Source organism: Homarus americanus, unplaced genomic scaffold, assembly GCF_018991925.1.
Source record: "Homarus americanus isolate GMGI-L3 unplaced genomic scaffold, GMGI_Hamer_2.0 scaffold26351, whole genome shotgun sequence".
Taxonomy (NCBI): Eukaryota; Metazoa; Arthropoda; class Malacostraca; order Decapoda; family Nephropidae; genus Homarus; species Homarus americanus.
In genome coordinates, this window is record NW_024724368.1 from 4891221 (window position 1) to 4908808 (window position 17588).

Consider the following 17588-nt stretch of genomic DNA (forward strand, 5'->3'; position numbering starts at 1 on the left):
TCGTATAAATCGTTGTTGATGTTAGAATAATGACGTATATCAATTATATTCTAATTTATCTTATTACTCTAATATAGGGTTGCCATATCTGAACATTCAAAAAAGAGGACGCCTCCAAGATATCCTCTCATCCCCGCCTCGCACACACAGGCTAATATACAACATACATGGTATAGAAATTACCTTTGCTTAAGGCTGAACATCTTCATTCCCTTAGCTGCAGTCTTCTTCCCCCACTGTGTGTGTGACTTGATGTGCCCGTGCTGATTGCTCTTTAGAAAGGTATAGAAGTCACTGCAAGATGTTTCTCGGAAGTTGTACTGTACAGTCAGAATGCCTTTCATTGTTTCAACACTCAATTTGTTCCTTTCCTTTGTCCATTGACTTTGCATCAGTGAAAAAACTCTTTCTACATTTGCATTGTGAGATTATAGCAAAGAAGAATAGTGCAACCTTAGCAATTCTGAGTGGCATTCAATGTCTTGATTTTTCAAAGTATCTGGTCACTTTTGTGTGTTGGCAGATTCCTAAATTCTTCATCACTTGTAATTTTCCACAAACTGCTTCAGGTTACTAACTTGGTCAAAGCACATCAACTTCTACCCCTTATCAATCAAATATTTGACAGCTGTTGACAACAACGCTGTATGCATAAGTGACTTATCAGCTGACGAAAACTGAACGAGATCTCTACGGTTTCCAACTTTCCTCTCTCCCGTCATTACAGTTTCATGTTTTTTCCGTGGAGAAAATGATGGAAGCTGAAATTCCGGACTTTTGAAGAATTTTAAAAATTCCTTCCGGATGAAGATTTCGAGACCTAAATGGAGGACATGTCCGGGAAAATACGGACGTATGGCAACCCTACTCTAAAATAAAACCCACACCTCTTTCATTACTTCTAGGAATCGTTAAAAGGCTATTCTTCATAGGGCGAAGCGGAATTTTATTAAAAGAAAGACTGCTGTCCTGACTAATTCTTCCTCTAGTAAATCCTTCTGGTCCTTAGCTAAAAACATCTGTAACAACTTCTGCACGCCTTTCTTTTTCCTCTCTTCCGTCCCAATAACTCTATAGCCAACTCTCCCCAGAAAGCCAACCTCTTGGCACCTTATTCTCCTTAATTCCACCCTTAGATGATTCCCACTCTACCTCCTACCCCTGCACCTCCTACTGAACCTATGCACTTTCCTATAATCTCCACTCGCAGGGTTGCCGTGTTATCCAGGTTGATGTGAGTAAGGCGATGGACCGGACGGAATACCCCTCGTGTTCTGAGGGAGTGTGGAAGCCCTGGCCCCTGTGCTTGCTCGCCTCTTTTGCCTTTGCCTCAAAACCAAAAATTTTCCTTCTTCTTGGAAGCATGCCTTGGTTCAGCCCATCCCAAAGAAGGGTGACCATTCTAACCTCTAGCTATCGCCCCATTGCCCTAACTTCATCCCTCTCTAAGATTTTCGAAACTATCTTGAACTCCCATTTTCCCGTCACCTTGAACGCCTTTTCTTTGTCGGATCACCAGTATGGCTTTTGCCAGGCAAGATCTACTGGTGATCTACTCTCCTATTGCACCCATCTTTGGTCATCCTCTCTAGATTAAAGGAAACTTTTGTCGTGGCCCTCGACATCTCCAAAGCATTTGACAGGGTATGGCACAAGTCTTGCGATCTAAACTTCTTTGGTTTCTCTCCCCCACTTTGTTCTCTCATCTCTAGCTTCCTTGAGAATCGATCCATGGCAGTTGTTGTCGAGGATCGATTTCGCTCTTTCTCTACCAATAGTGGCGTCCCACAGGTTCTGTTCTTTCACCAACTCTCTTTCCTTTCTTTTTATCAATGATTTACTTCACCACAACTAATTCTATCCATTCTTACACTGATGATTCTACTCTTCACTCTTCCTCACATTTTCCCTTTCCTCCTAACTCTCAAACTAGATCTGTTTCTAGAACTGATATCATTACTTCTATCAACCCTGATCTGTGCAGCATCTCTGAATGGGGAGATACAAACTTGGTTAAGTTCAATAGTAACAAAACTCAATATTTACCAATTACACTTTGTAAAGTAGACGATCTCCCACCAATTACATTTCAGGACGCCATCATCCCCCAAATTCTGAAATAAATATGTTAGGCCTCACCATTTCCGCCAATATGTCCTGGAAATCACACATCCTTAGTATAACTAAAGCTGCCTCCCGAGTTGGGAATGCTGTACAGATGCCACGAGTTACTTCACTCTTGGAGCAGTTGCTCCAAGTATATAAGGGATTCATTTGTCCTAACTTGGAGTACTGCTCTCATATCTGGGGTGGCTCTTCTTCTGTCCAACTATTAGATACGGTGGAATCAAAGGCATTTCGTCTTATTAACTCTCCTCCTTTAGTCGACAATCTTCCTTTCTTCGCCACAATGTTGCTTCACTCTCTCTTTACAGGTACTTTAACGGGCAATGTTCAGGGATTTGGCATCCTGTGTACCGCCGTAAGGCCGGGGTTCAGAACACACGCCTTGCCCGTGGAGCCCACCATTTCTGTGGATATCGGTCACACGATAATGACCCTATAGTACCTCCTCACACAGCCAAACTGTGGAATGCTTTGGCCTTCTTCTGTGTTTCCATGCTCTACAATCTGTCTCACTTTTTAAGCTGGTTTTCCGCATCCTCGTGGTGTACATTAATAAAGTATAACCCTTTTTCTATATTTTTAATTTCTTTCCGTTTTTTTTTCGCCCCCAGGTCTGCGCAGGGTCGCTTGACCTGTGCCCGGTTGGTTAATTCTCGTAAAAAAAAACGTTTTTTTTCTGTGTTTCCAAGCAAATTATTGGTCATTTGAAATATATTTTACATATTGACAATATATAATGCAGTGCAGTGTTGATTTAAAGAAAATAATCTTGAAATACACCAAGAGAACTAAAATTTTATGGTGAATGGTGCCATGGGTGACTTCTCTCCACCCCAATGCCTTCTCTTCTTCCTTCTCCACCCCATTCTAATTCCCATCATCATCATCATCATCATCCAGGAGCCTTCTACATACACACCTCAAAGTAAGTGAACTTTTCTACCATTTTTGTTGAATTTAGGCAATTTTCGGTGAGCTGGAACCAATTACCCAAAAACTCATTGAAACAATGGTTTCGGTTAACGAACAACCTGCTGGAATGGCTTGTGTTCGTTAACCGAGGGACCACTGTAACTGATTCATACTCGGCCATCAATATTCTTTTGATCTTAGTCCTCCAGTGATGTGTAGGTCAGGTACTGAACCCTCAACAAGTGAAGCAAGTACAGTACAGCATGCCTTAAAATTCACCAGGGTTTGGTTCTCAAAATGGCAGTGAATTACCAAATCAGCGAATATCATTTGGTGACCGGGGGTGATACATTTTACTTGTGTGTAAATAAATATATATTCCTTTGTGTGTTTGTCCCAGGATAATTATTTCTTTACTCAGATATATATGGAAGTGTAGATACAGACACACAAATACTGTTTCTCATATAATGAATGGGAAAAAACCTCTCATAAATACGGTGTAATCAGAAACAAGACAACAAAATGTAGAAAAAATGTGAGTTTACCCTCAAGTCAAGTCCGTGCTTTTTGTTATTAAAGCTGAGTTGGTTGGGTTGCCATACGGCAATTTTTTCCTCATAAAAATTACTGTCTCTAGAATGAATGGCATCAAGTGCCAGCTGAGTTGATATGTAGCTCATACTTACAGAATTTCTTTGGTAGCCATCTAGCCAACCCAACATGAAGGATGTCGGTAATTGCGGTGTAATAATGTATACCTTTTTCACAATATGTACGTTCTGTACCTGTATAGCTTCACAAAAATATGAGTTGAAAAAAACCATAACACCTCACACCTTGGTCCAGTAGCCTGGTGGTTACAGTGACGAGCTAACCTAGCCACAACGCCATGATTAATCACTGTGTTGGTTTACAACATTACAGTCTGTCTAATATTTAACACCACAAGTCTGTCTTGGTTTACAACATTACAGTCTGTCTAATATTTAACACCACAAGTCTGTCTTGGTTTACAACATTACAGTCTGTCTAATATTTAACACCACAAGTCTGTCTTGGTTTACAACATTACAGTCTGTCTAATATTTAACACCACAAGTCTGTCTTGGTTTACAACATTACAGTCTGTCTAATATTTAACACCACAAGTCTGTCTTGGTTTACAACATTACAGTCTGTCTAATATTTAACACCACAAGTCTGTGTTGGTTTACAACATTACAGTCTGTCTAATATTTAACACCACAAGTCTGTGTTGGTTTACAACATCAACACAGTCAGTCACCTCATATACAAATAGTTGACCAAACAAAACACTACATAAGGTTACATAAACAATTAATTTGTTTCTAATAATTTACTTAATGACAGCACAAGGATCATCTTACACATATTGAAAGTTATTATAATATTTTAGAATTAAATTAGTTTAACAACTGCAGTATGGAATGAAATAGTGAAGGTAAATTACCCTGATAAATGAACAGTCTTGGCCATGGCCAAATGTGTAAAGGAAAAAATAAAATACAATTCTTGCAGACATTTCCAATACAGTATTACAGTTCTTTGTGGTCTAAAAAAAATACTATTTATTTTATACACAATACCAAATATCTAATACTAACCATTTTATCCCATAGATGCCTGGTACAGTACTGTACTGTATGGTGCCACATACCTGGTACAGTACTGTACTGTATGAACACATAATGGTACAGTACTGTACTGTAAGGTGCCACATACCTGGTACAGTACTGTACTGTACGGTACCACATACCTGGTACAGTACTGTACTGTAAGGTGCCACATACCTGGTACAGTACTGTACTGTAAGGTGCCACACACCTGGTACAGTACTGTACTGTAAGGTGCCACATACCTGGTACAGTACTGTACTGTATGGTACCACGTATCTGGTACAGTACTGTACTGTAAGGTGCCACATACCTGGTACAGTACTGTACTGTAAGGTGCCACTGTGAACTAGTACATGTTTGGTACAGTCACCATGTAAAGTTGAGTGGACTCCCTCTGTAAGAACTTATAAGACAGTGCAGTGTACAGTTAGCCTCTGTTTTAACTGATCTGTCTAAATAAAGATAATAAACTGTACTTGTTGTTGTCCCCAAGTTAACCCTCACTATAAACTCTCATTATGTAACCAAAACTGTGTCCTTATTATAATAAAGATAATAAACTGTACTTGTTGTTGTCCACAAGTTAACCCTCACTATAAAACTCCCTCATTATGTAACCAAAACTGTGATCTTCATTATTATAATAAAATGGAGAGTCAATACTGTTGGGACATATTTTGTCTTTAAAATATAATAAAACAAACATGTGTATGACTCCCAAGATGTGGCCAAGAGGGCCAAGAGTTACAGTGGTTCATATAAGACTACTTGTGGTTCCTTTGATGGCTGTTAAACATGTTTACAATAAAACTTTATAATATGTAAATCAATATTTTAAGTCATCTTCTATACCATTTTATTAATTATTTCACTTACACATTATGTATGGCTTTATAAATTAATTATAAGTTTATATTACAAAAATGACCAAATCTGCCGTAAGGAATAAATTACATTAAAATTTGTTACGGTACATAAATTGTGTTTTACCTTCTTGACCCACAAGAGTAGCTGACTCATTCACTTGTTGGGGCACACCAGTTAATATTAACTTAACATGGAATCTAATGGACAAAATACATGAGACTAACCCAATATGCACGCTCTCTCTCTCTCTCTCTCTTTAACAAGGAAGCTACATTTTTTTAACAAGACCCTCCGATTTATTTTTAGGCGTATAACCTATATTTTGAGGTCTTGTTGGTCAGCCTGTACATTATTTTATTCCCAGGAGCTACAAATTAAATTTGTGAATAATATATAACTTGTTATTTGTCCTTCACATCTTTATCAAAGCCTTTCCACTACAGTATTGTCTTGGTATTTTTAATTAACTAATACCCAGCAGTTAAGTTGACAACATTTACCTATGAATCCAGTAGCTTGGTTTAGCTAAGAGTACAGCAGTTGATGACACTAACAAGTCAGATCACAACCAGAACTGTAGGTAAGTGACTGTGTATATCAGACAGTACAGTTTATCCCAGAACTGTAGGTAATTGTGTATATCAGACAGTACAGTTTATCCCACAACCAGAACTGTAGGTAAGTGACTGTGTATATCAGACAGTACAGTTTATCCCAGAACTGTAGGTAAGTGACTGTGTATATCAGACAGTACAGTTTATCCCAGAACTGTAGGTAAGTGACTGTGTATATCAGACAGTACAGTTTATCCCACAACCAGAACTGTAGGTAAGTGACTGTGTATATCAGACAGTACAGTTTATCCCAGAACTGTAGGTAAGTGACTGTGTATATCAGACAGTACAGTTTATCCCACAACCAGAACTGTAGGTAAGTGACTGTGTATATCAGACAGTACAGTTTATCCCAGAACTGTAGGTAAGTGACTGTGTATATCAGACAGTACAGTTTATCCACAACAGAACTGTAGGTAAGTGACTGTGTATATCAGACAGTACAGTTTATCCCACAACCAGAACTGTAGGTAAGTGACTGTGTATATCGGACAGTACAGTTTATCCCAAGATGGGACGACCACAAACAAATTCTTTCATTCCTATACCATAATATAATACCATCACCATCATTCCAGTATAATTTTTTTTTGCCTTTAAGCCCAAAGATAAACCTTTGATTTTTTATTTTTAGATAAAAGACTATATTGTATATAACTTATTCTACCACAATATTTTGACATTTAAATACGTATTTTTAATTTAAATACGTAGTTAATTTAAATATGTAGAGTTAATTTAAATATGTAGAGTTAATTTCACAGCAAAGTGTTTCTGATTAATTCAATGAGATTCACCGACAAACTCTACAGCAGCCATTTCTTTACCAAAGTATATCATAACATCTGAATGTCTATGAGGAATGAGAGATCAGATGCCTCTCTCTCTCTCTCTCTCTCTCTCTCTCTCAGATTAGGGAAGGGGTAGATCGTAAAGAAACATCTCTCTTGATCAATTCTTCACTTGTTTCTATTAGCTATTATTATTTATAGATCAATTCTCCACTCTGCTTCTATTAGCTATTTTTTTTATTTAATAGAATCAGTGTAATTAAACCCATCAATATCCTAAGAAAAAAAAGTAAAAATAAAAAATAATAATTTGCACCACTTTAAAGAATATTTGCACCACTTGTAAGAGGCATCATAAGTCCTCTTTACATCAAGCTATATAGTAATACGTATAACCTGGGGACTATTAACACTACACCAAATATATTAAATAATTCTAAACTTTTTCACGAGAAAAGTCATGAACAACAACTAGTACCAGACAAATCTCACAACACTATTTCATCAACATTCTACTAAGTCTGTTTTAGTATACAAGATAATCATCCCCCCACCCCCACCCCCAACTGGTGCTACACTACCTCCATTACGCACAGCCATAACAAACCATACGTATTAAGTGTTAGTTCAGCTGAGACATTTTAGTAAACATTGTTCCTTGCTCCAGGACTCACAGCTGTCACCCCTCATTCATGCCTTGTATATTTTCTCTGCTAAAATTATATCAAGGACTTGGTTTACCTACAAAGATCCTTCAATGCAAGTTTCCTTGACAATAACTTCTGACAAGAGGACAATTTTATAGTTTCCTTGATAACAACTTGTGACAGAGAACAATAAATAGTTTCCTTGACAATAACTTTGACATTGAAACAATTTTATAGTTTCCTTGACAATAACTTCTGACAGAGGACAGAACTCAAGAGATGAGATCATTTTAAATTATTACATTACTTCAAGATCTTAAATAATCAAGCCGACAGTAAACTCTGCCTCGATCTCTCACATCTTCAACCTGATGCCAGACAAACACACATCACTGAAAAGGTATAAGAAAACAAAACAAAATCACTAAACAGAGATAAAATAAGACCACTCACCGGGTGTACAAACTATAATGGTGTGTGACAGAAGAGATATTTTACCACTTGGTAAAGAATTTTATCTAATGGTATAACTTGATGAACATAATAGGGTCTCATGTATGGTGGGAACACAAAGGAAAAATTATAATTAATGACTGGAAAATATTCATTGATAGAAATAATAATTAAATTTTTGGGGGGGTTTTTGGTTTTTAATTTTAAGGAAGTTTCATTAAAAGTAAAACCTATTAAAAATATAGTAAAAAAATAACTTATAGAGGAGTTTTTTGAGTGGAAAAGTTGTATTGTATTGTACCATATACTGTACCACATACTGTACCACATACTGCACCACATACTGTAGATCATGATGAGATGTTAAGAAAAATATAGTTAAACACATATCTGTTTGTTTAATTATAAAGCCCAAAAGTCATAAGGTGAGACTGGGTTATAAAGTCTCTCTCACTCTCCTCCCTCTCTCAATCAGTAAGACCATCATACATAGAGCTGCTGATACAACCAAACATTTATCTTAATATATAAATACAAACACAATTAACTACTACAATAGCTAACACAAACGGCATAAAAATAATAATAATAATAAAACGTGATGAAAAAAAAATTCCTCAATTCTTAACCCCTTTTTGGTTTACGTTTTTTGCTTACGTTTTTAGGGACTAATTTAAAAGCTTCACTCTGTTTCTTTTTTACTACTCACGTCATCATCATCGTCATCGTCATCATCATCATCATCAGTCGCATATTTTACTCTTTTCCTCCTGCCTCGGCTTTTATCCTTCTTATTTTCTTCCCTTCTTTCCTCTACTGTCTTCCTCTTCCTCTTCTTCTTCATCATCTTCCTCTTCTGTAATAATAAAATATACTTGAGTAATAACACCACCACTGAGCTACAATAACTCTACCATTTTTCTTCAGGATATAAACTATTGACAGGAACTACTGATTGACTGACCAACTCCCTGACTGACTGACTGACCAACTCCCTGACTGACTGACTGACTGACCAACTCACTGACTGACTGACTGACATACCTTCTTCAGGGATAGTATCAACCTCTGCCTCGTCGCTCCCTGGCGTTGAAGAAGACGCTCTGCATAACGATCGAGTCCTCAAAGATCACAGAAGCCTCCTCGTTGTACTCCTGGGCGTTGCGGCACAGGAGAACAAAGTCGCTCTGCAGGTCGTTGTCTCGTACTGAAAACGGGCAGGTGGTCGTTAGGTTTAGCTCTCAGGCTTGGATTAATGATGGGGGTATTAAGTAACTCCGTCTGTGATTCTAAAATATTGCGATGAGTAGTGGAGAATGTTGTCTGTGTGTATGTCAGTCATGTGTGTATGTCAGTCATGTGTGTATGTCAGTCATGTGTGTATGTCAGTCATGTGTGTATGTCAGTCATGTGTGTATGTCAGTCATGTGTGTATGTCAGTCATGTGTGTATGTCAGTCATGTGTGTATGTCAGTCATGTGTGTATGTCAGTCATGTGTGTATGTCGTAACTACCAACAAACTGTATTAGTTAAGGCTGTGTACGTGATAACCACATAACTACCTACATACTCCCACTTAACCTAACCTAACCCCAGTGAACTTCACTCAATATAACCTAACCTAACCAACCTCTGAATCATCTAATTAAACCTAACCAACCTCTGAATCTTCTAACCAACCTCTGAATCATCTACTTAAACCTAACCAATCTCTGAATCTTCTAACCAACCTCTGAATCATCTACTTAAACCTAACCAATCTCTGAATCTTCTAACCAACCTCTGAATCATCTACTTAAACCTAACCAATCTCTGAATCTTCTAACCAACCTCTGAATCATCTACTTAAACCTAACCTAATCTAATGCAGTTTAAATGTAATCAAACCTAACATAACCAAAGCTAAATCAATCTAACTAAACCTAAAGTAGCCTCACCTGACCTGACCTAATTTACCTTGACATGGCATAATCTACCTGACCTGACCTGACATAATCTACCTGACCTGGCTTAATCTACCCTAACCTAACCTGACCTGACATAATCTACCTTGACCTGGCTTAATCTACCCTACCCTAACCTAACCTGACATAATCTACCCCAACATGACCTAACCTAACCCAACCTAACTTAATCTAACCTGACCTAATCTACCCTAACCTAACCTGACCAGACACTTATTCCAGTATCCGATAAATTCTTGGATACTGTGTTTACATCACTTCAAAAAATCCTAAATAGAACACAGGTAATATAAACTGTGCTCAGCCTACTCTCACATCCAAACACCTCAATAACCAAAACACCATGTTAATTTGTTTATACATCAACACAGGTAATATAAATTGTTCTGAAGCATTTACTCTTACTTCCAAACACCGTGAAACTAGAGGCAATAATGGAGTACGTTTGTTGTTTTAATCTACTGTTTATACATCAAACTTACCCTTCCTTCCTCAATCTTGGATAGGATCTTGCAAATATCCATAGGCCTCTTGATTATCCGTAGTAATCAGCTCTGACGGGCGGTAACTTCATGAGCGGTTCGCTCAGTACCGACCGTCGCTGTGTGGAAGAGTTACATTATATTGCTAGAAAATACAAAAGATAAAATCTTATAGTTCTCCTTAAAAATTTAAATAAATAAGACAATGGGAACAAGATTCTTACGATACCAAGTAAGTATTATGTTTTATTATTGTTAAGAGAATTGTTATAATAGGTGAGAGACAGTATGGGGTTAGGTTAGTTAGGGCAGGTTAGGTTGGATAAGGCAGGTTGGTTAGTTAGGGCAGGTTAGGTTAGAAGATTGAGTTTGTTAGGGCAGTTGGATGATTGAGCTGAGTTAGGTTAGTTAGGGCAGGTTAGGTTAGTTAAGGGCAGGTTGGTTTAGTTGGGGCAGGTTAGGTTAGTTGGGGACAGGTTAGGTTAGTTAGGGCAGGTTAGGTTAGTTAGGGCGGGTTAGGTTAGTTAGGTGCAGGTGGGTTAGTTAGGACGGAGTTAGGTTTGTTGGGAGGTTAGGTTGGTTAGAACGGGTTAGGTTGGTTAGGGCAGGTTAGGTTGGTTAGGGCTGGTTAGGTTAGTTAGGGCAGGTTAGGTTAGTTAGGGCAGGTTAGGTTAGTTAGGGCAGGTTAGGTTAGTTAGGGCAGGTTAGGTTTGTTAGGGCAGGTTAGGTTAGTTAGGGCAGGTTAGGTTAGTTAGGGCAGGTTAGGTTAGTTAGTTTTTAGGGGAGGAGGAAAATGAAACCTCTCCCCAAAAATGAGAAAGATTTTTATTATATACAGTAGTAAAAATTTTATCTCCACGATGTGTGTAAATATTGTGTGAAAAATGTGCGTAAATAATGTGTGTAAATAATGTCTAAATAATGTGCGTAAATAATGTATAAATAACGTGTGTAAATAATGTCTAAATAATGTAAATAATTTTTGTAAATAACGTGTGTAAATAATGTGAGATAACCCAATATACAGTCAAAGTTCGCTAACTGTATGCATAAAAGATAACTTGACTGACTGACTGACTGACTGACTGACTGACTAACTAACTGACTGACTCACTGACTGACTCACTGACCTGTCTTCATACTTGATCACAATATCCATGAGGCGCTTCAGCTGACGAATCATGCGTTTATTTTTGGGCGCGGGTTTTTCCCTGGCTGGACGACCCCGTTTCTTGGGCTTGGGGTCGTCGTCGTTATCCAGGTCGTCCTGTCGTTTACGCTTGCCTTTTGAGGTCCTCTTGTTCTTACTGCTAGTCACCTCTTCCTCCTCTTCTTCCATGGCCTGAAGTAAGTTTATTAAGGTCACCAGTGTGTGGTAGTTACAAAGACCACAGGTACAACACATCATAAAGACCACAGGTAAAACACATCATAAAGAACACAGGTACAACACACCATAAAGACCACAGGTAAAACACATCATAAAGACCACAGGTACAACACATCATAAAGACCACAGGTAAAACACACCATAAAGACCACAGGTACAACACACCATAAAGACCACAGGTAAAACACACCATAAAGACCACAGGTAAAACACATCATAAAGAACACAGGTACAACACACCATAAAGACCACAGGTAAAACACACCATAAAGACCACAGGTAAAACACATCATAAAGAACACAGGTACAACACACCATAAAGACCACAGGTAAAACACATCATAAAGACCACAGGTACAACACACCATAAAGACCACAGGTACAACACACCATAAAGACCACAGGTAAGAAAAACACATCATAAAGACCACAGGTGCAACACATCATAAAAGACCACAAATTAAAAACACACCATAAAGACCACAGGTTACAACACACCATAAAGACCACAGATTACCATACCATAAAGACCACAGGTACAATACACCATAAAGACCACAGGTACAACACATCATAAAGACCACAGGTACAACACATCATAAAGACCACAGGTACAATACACCATAAAGACCACAGGTAAAACACATCATAAAGACCACAGGTACAACACACCATAAAGACCACAGGTAAAACACATCATAAAGACCACAGGTACAATACACCATAAAGACCACAGGTACAATACACCATAAAGACCACAGGTACAACACATCATAAAGACCACAGGTAAAACACATCATAAAGACCACAGGTAAAACACACCATAAAGACCACAGGTAAAACACACCATAAAGACCACAGGTACAACACATCATAAAGACCACAGGTACAACACACCATAAAGACCACAGGTACAACACACCATAAAGACCACAGGTAAAACACACCATAAAGACCGCAGGTACAACACACCATAAAGACCACAGGTACAATACACCATAAAGACCACAGGTACAATACACCATAAAGACCACAGGTACAACACATCATAAAGACCACAGGTAAAACACATCATAAAGACCACAGGTAAAACACACCATAAAGACCACAGGTAAAACACACCATAAAGACCACAGGTACAACACATCATAAAGACCGGTACAACACGCCATAAGACACAATTTTCAACACACCATAAAGACCAGGTACAACACACCATAAAAATACAGGTACAATACACCATAAAAGACCACAGGTACCAATACCACCATAAAGACCACCAGGTAAAACACACCATAAAGACCACAGGTACAACACACCATAAAGACCACAAGGTGCAATACACCATAAAGACCACAGGTACAATACACCATAAAGACCTGGGTACAACACATCATAAAAAAGACCACAGGTACAACACACCATAAAGACCACAGGTACAACACACCATAAAGACCACAGGTACAACACATCATAAAGACCACAGGTAAAACACATCATAAAGACCACAGGTACAATACACCATAAAGACCACAGGTACAACACACCATAAAGACCACAGGTAAAAAACATCATAAAGACCACAGGTAAAACACATCATAAAGACCACAGGTAAAACACATCATAAAGACCACAGGTAAAACACACCATAAAGACCACAGGTACAATACACCATAAAGACCACAGGTAAAACACATCATAAAGACCACAGGTAAAACACATCATAAAGACCACAGGTACAACACATCATAAAGACCACAGGTACAACACATCATAAAGACCACAGGTACAACACATCATAAAGACCACAGGTAAAACACATCATAAAGACCACAGGTAAAACACATCATAAAGACCACAGGTAAAACACATCATAAAGACCACAGGTAAAACACATCATAAAGAACACAGGTACAACACACCATAAAGACCACAGGTAAAACACATCATAAAGACCACAGGTACAACACATCATAAAGACCACAGGTACAATACACCATAAAGACCACAGGTAAAACACATCATAAAGACCACAGGTAAAACACATCATAAAGACCACAGGTAAAACACATCATAAAGACCACAGGTAAAACACATCATAAGACCACAGGTAAAACACATCATAAAGACCACAATAATAGCCGGTACTGTTCAATAATACCCGGTACTGTTCAATAATACCCGGTACTGTTCAATAATACCCGGTACTGTTCAATAATAGCCGGTACTGTTCAATAATAGCCGGTACTGTTCAATAATAGCCGGTACTGTTCAATAATACCCGGTACTGTTCAATAATACCCGGTACTGTTCAATAATACCCGGTACTGTTCAATAATACCCGGTACTGTTCAATAATAGCCGGTACTGTTTAATAATACCCGGTACTGTTCAATAATAGCCGGTACTGTTCAATAATACCCGGTACTGTTCAATAATACCCGGTACTGTTCAATAATACCCGGTACTGTTCAATAATATACTAAACAACACTGAACTATTGAACCTGCTGAAAATCAAAGTTCTATATTAGCTACCCTGTGCATACATAAACTTACCTGTGCATACATAAACTTCCCTGTGCATACATAAACTTACCTGTGCATACATAAACTTACCTGTGCATACATGAACTTACCTGTGCATACATAAACTTCCCTGTGCATACATAAACTTACCTGTGCATACGTAAACTTATCTGTGCATACATAAACTTACCTGTGCATACATGTCTCTACACACTAATTTAACTACTATAGATGAAAATAATTTACACACACACACACAATTACTCATTTTTTTTATTTACTGAAGTTTTAATTGACACAAGTATAAATCAAAGACATACATTAACAGACAGACAAAGATTGATTGATTTACACACACCATCTCTTACCTCTTTGCCATCCTCTTCAACAGCCTGCATGTAATAAAAAATATTTATAATTGTAGCCACTAACAGTCAGGAGTAGTAGTTAATGTAGCAGTAGTAGTTAATGTAGCAGTAGTTAATGTAGCAGTAGTGGTAAATGTGGCAGTAGTTAATGTGGCAGTAGTTAATGTAGCGGTAGTTAATGTACCAGTAGTAGTTAATGTAGCAGTAGTTAATGTAGTAGTAGTAGTTAATGTAGCAGTAGTTAATGTAGCAGTAGTAGTTAATGTAGCAGTAGTTAATGTAGTAGTAGTTAATGTAGCAGTAGTTAATGTAGCAGTAGTTAATGTAGTAGTAGTTAATGTAGCAGTAGTTAATGTAGCAGTAGTTAATGTAGCAGTAGTTAATGTAGTAGTAGTAGTTAATGTAGCAGTAGTTAATGTAGCAGTAGTTAATGTAGCAGTAGTTAATGTAGTAGTAGTAGTTAATGTAGCAGTAGTAGTTAATGTAGCAGTAGTTAATGTAGCAGTAGTGGTAAATGTGGCAGTAGTTAATGTGGCAGTAGTTAATGTAGCAGTAGTTAATGTACCAGTAGTAGTTAATGTAGCAGTAGTTAATGTAGTAGTAGTAGTTAATGTAGTAGTAGTTAATGTAGCAGTAGTTAATGTAGTAGTAGTTAATGTAGCAGTAGTAGTTAATGTAGCAGTAGTTAATGTAGTAGTAGTTAATGTAGCAGTAGTAGTTAATGTAGCAGTAGTAGTTAATTTAGCAGTAGTTAATGTAGCAGTAGTTAATGTAATAGTAGTAGTTAATGTAGTAGTAGTAGTTAATGTAGCAGTAGTTAATGTAGTAGTAGTAGTTAATGTAGCAGTAGTTAATGTAGCAGTAATAAATGTAGTAGTAGTAGTTAATGTAGCAGTAGTTAATGTAGTAATAGTAGTTAATGTAGCAGTAGTTAATGTAGCAGTAGTTAATGTAGCAGTAGTAGTTAATGTAGCAGTAGTTAATGTAGCAGTAGTTAATGTAGCAGTAGTAGTTAATGTAGCAGTAGTTAATGTAGCAGTAGTAGTTAATGTAGTAGTAGTTAATGTAGTAGTAGTTAATGTAGCAGTAGTTAATGTAGCAGTAGTAGTTAATGTAGCAGTAGTTAATGTAGCAGTAGTTAATGTAGTAGTAGTTAATGTAGCAGTAGTTAATGTAGCAGTAGTAGTTAATGTAGCAGTAGTAGTTAATGTAGCAGTAGTTAATGTAGTAGTAGTTAATGTAGTAGTAGTTAATGTAGCAGTAGTAGTTAATGTAGCAGTAGTAGTTAATGTAGCAGTAGTAGTTAATGTAGCAGTAGTTAATGTAGTAGTAGTTAATGTAGTAGTAGTTAATGTAGCAGTAGTAGTTAATGTAGCAGTAGTTAATGTAGCAGTAGTTAATGTACTGTAGCAGTAGTTAATGTTAATGTAGCAGTAGTAGTTAATGTAGCAGTAGTAGTTAATGTAGCAGTAGTTAATGTAGCAGTAGTTAATGTAGCAGTAGTAGTTAATGTAGCAGTAGTAGTTAATGTAGCAGTAGTTAATGTAGCAGTAGTAGTTAATGTAGCAGTAGGAGTTAATGTAGCAGTAGTAGTTAATGTAGCAGTAGTTACTGTAGCAGTAGTAGTTAATGTAGCAGTAGTAGTTAATGTAGCAGTAGTTACTGTAGCAGTAGTAGTTAATGTAGCAGTAGTAGTTAATGTAGCAGTAGTAGTTAATGTAGCAGTAGTAGTTAATGTAGCAGTAGTTAATGTAGCAGTAGTTAATGTAGCAGTAGTAGTTAATGTAGCAGTAGTAGTTAATGTAGCAGTAGTTACTGTAGCAGTAGTAGTTAATGTAGCAGTAGCATTAATATAAGTTGATCTCTATGATAAATGGTAAAATACAAACTTGGTTACAATGTCTGCTGCCATTTTTTACAGATCCATTTTATATTTTCTAACAACATTAAAAGTTGTTTACTCTCAAGTTAACGACAGTACCACTTGGCTCCCAATTATTATTCCCACCAAACGCGATGCTGTTGTTGTTGCGAGGCAGATAATTATAAGTCTTTAGTAATATTTCACACCAGAATACATCACCACCATTCTCCTTTCATACGTTTTTTTTATACTGGAGTAAAAATCTACCGATAAAAATATTATTAATACACTCAAACGTCTTTAAAGTTGTCCTATCGGCGTCAATATGGAGGAAAAATATACAAAAATAAATAAACGTAATAAAGCTATATAAAAAATGACGCCAATTGTCCCTAAGACATCTTTACGAGAACGTGGTAACTACCGTACGTACCCCAATAGCACGGAGCCATTCTTTCTCCGTCAGGCTGTCGGTGTAGTCGACTTCCTTCTTGGACCGGGCGCGACGGTCTCCCAGTTCCTCCGGTTCCTCCTCTTCTATCTCCTCCTGTGGAGAGGATCAGTTAATGTGTTCAGGTTTACATACAGTAAGTACCTTAACTGTATTAACTCATGTAGTACAGTAAGAGATACTGTACTGTACTGTATTAACTCATATAACAGTACAGTAATAATAAGAGATACTATACGACAGAGGTCCCTCGGTTAACGAACTCATTCGTTCCAGAGGGTCGTTTGTTAACCCAAACCATTGTTTCAATGGGATATTGGGTAATTGATTCCAGCTCACTGAAAATTACATACAAAGTAAAAACGAAATGCAGTAAAGTACACTTACTTTGAGGTGTGTATATAGGAGGCTCCTGGTTGATGATGATGATGGGGGTGGAGGAGAAGAGAAGGAAGTGGGGGTGGAGGAGAAGAGAAGGAAGTGGGGGTG

The 17588-nt window shown here is 37.5% G+C and overlaps 1 protein-coding gene and 1 long non-coding RNA gene across 2 annotated transcripts in view; one reads left to right on the plus strand and one right to left on the minus strand.

Moving 5' to 3' along the window:
- Positions 1-4886: 4886 nt before the first annotated feature.
- Positions 4887-6764, plus strand: LOC121864205. Its single transcript, XR_006088564.1, has 2 exons — positions 4887-6126; positions 6273-6764. It is a non-coding gene; the product is annotated as an uncharacterized LOC121864205 (long non-coding RNA).
- A 1670-nt stretch (positions 6765-8434) lies between these two features.
- Positions 8435-17588, minus strand: part of LOC121864203 (ATP-dependent helicase brm-like) — a 28722-nt gene continuing 19568 nt past the window's right edge. The window contains 7 exon segments of the mRNA XM_042363227.1: positions 8435-8907; positions 9096-9258; positions 10495-10557; positions 10560-10617; positions 11625-11840; positions 14785-14808; positions 17082-17195. Of these exon segments, the coding sequence (XP_042219161.1) occupies positions 9113-9258; positions 10495-10557; positions 10560-10617; positions 11625-11840; positions 14785-14808; positions 17082-17195 (621 nt within the window). The 3' untranslated portion in view covers positions 8435-8907; positions 9096-9112.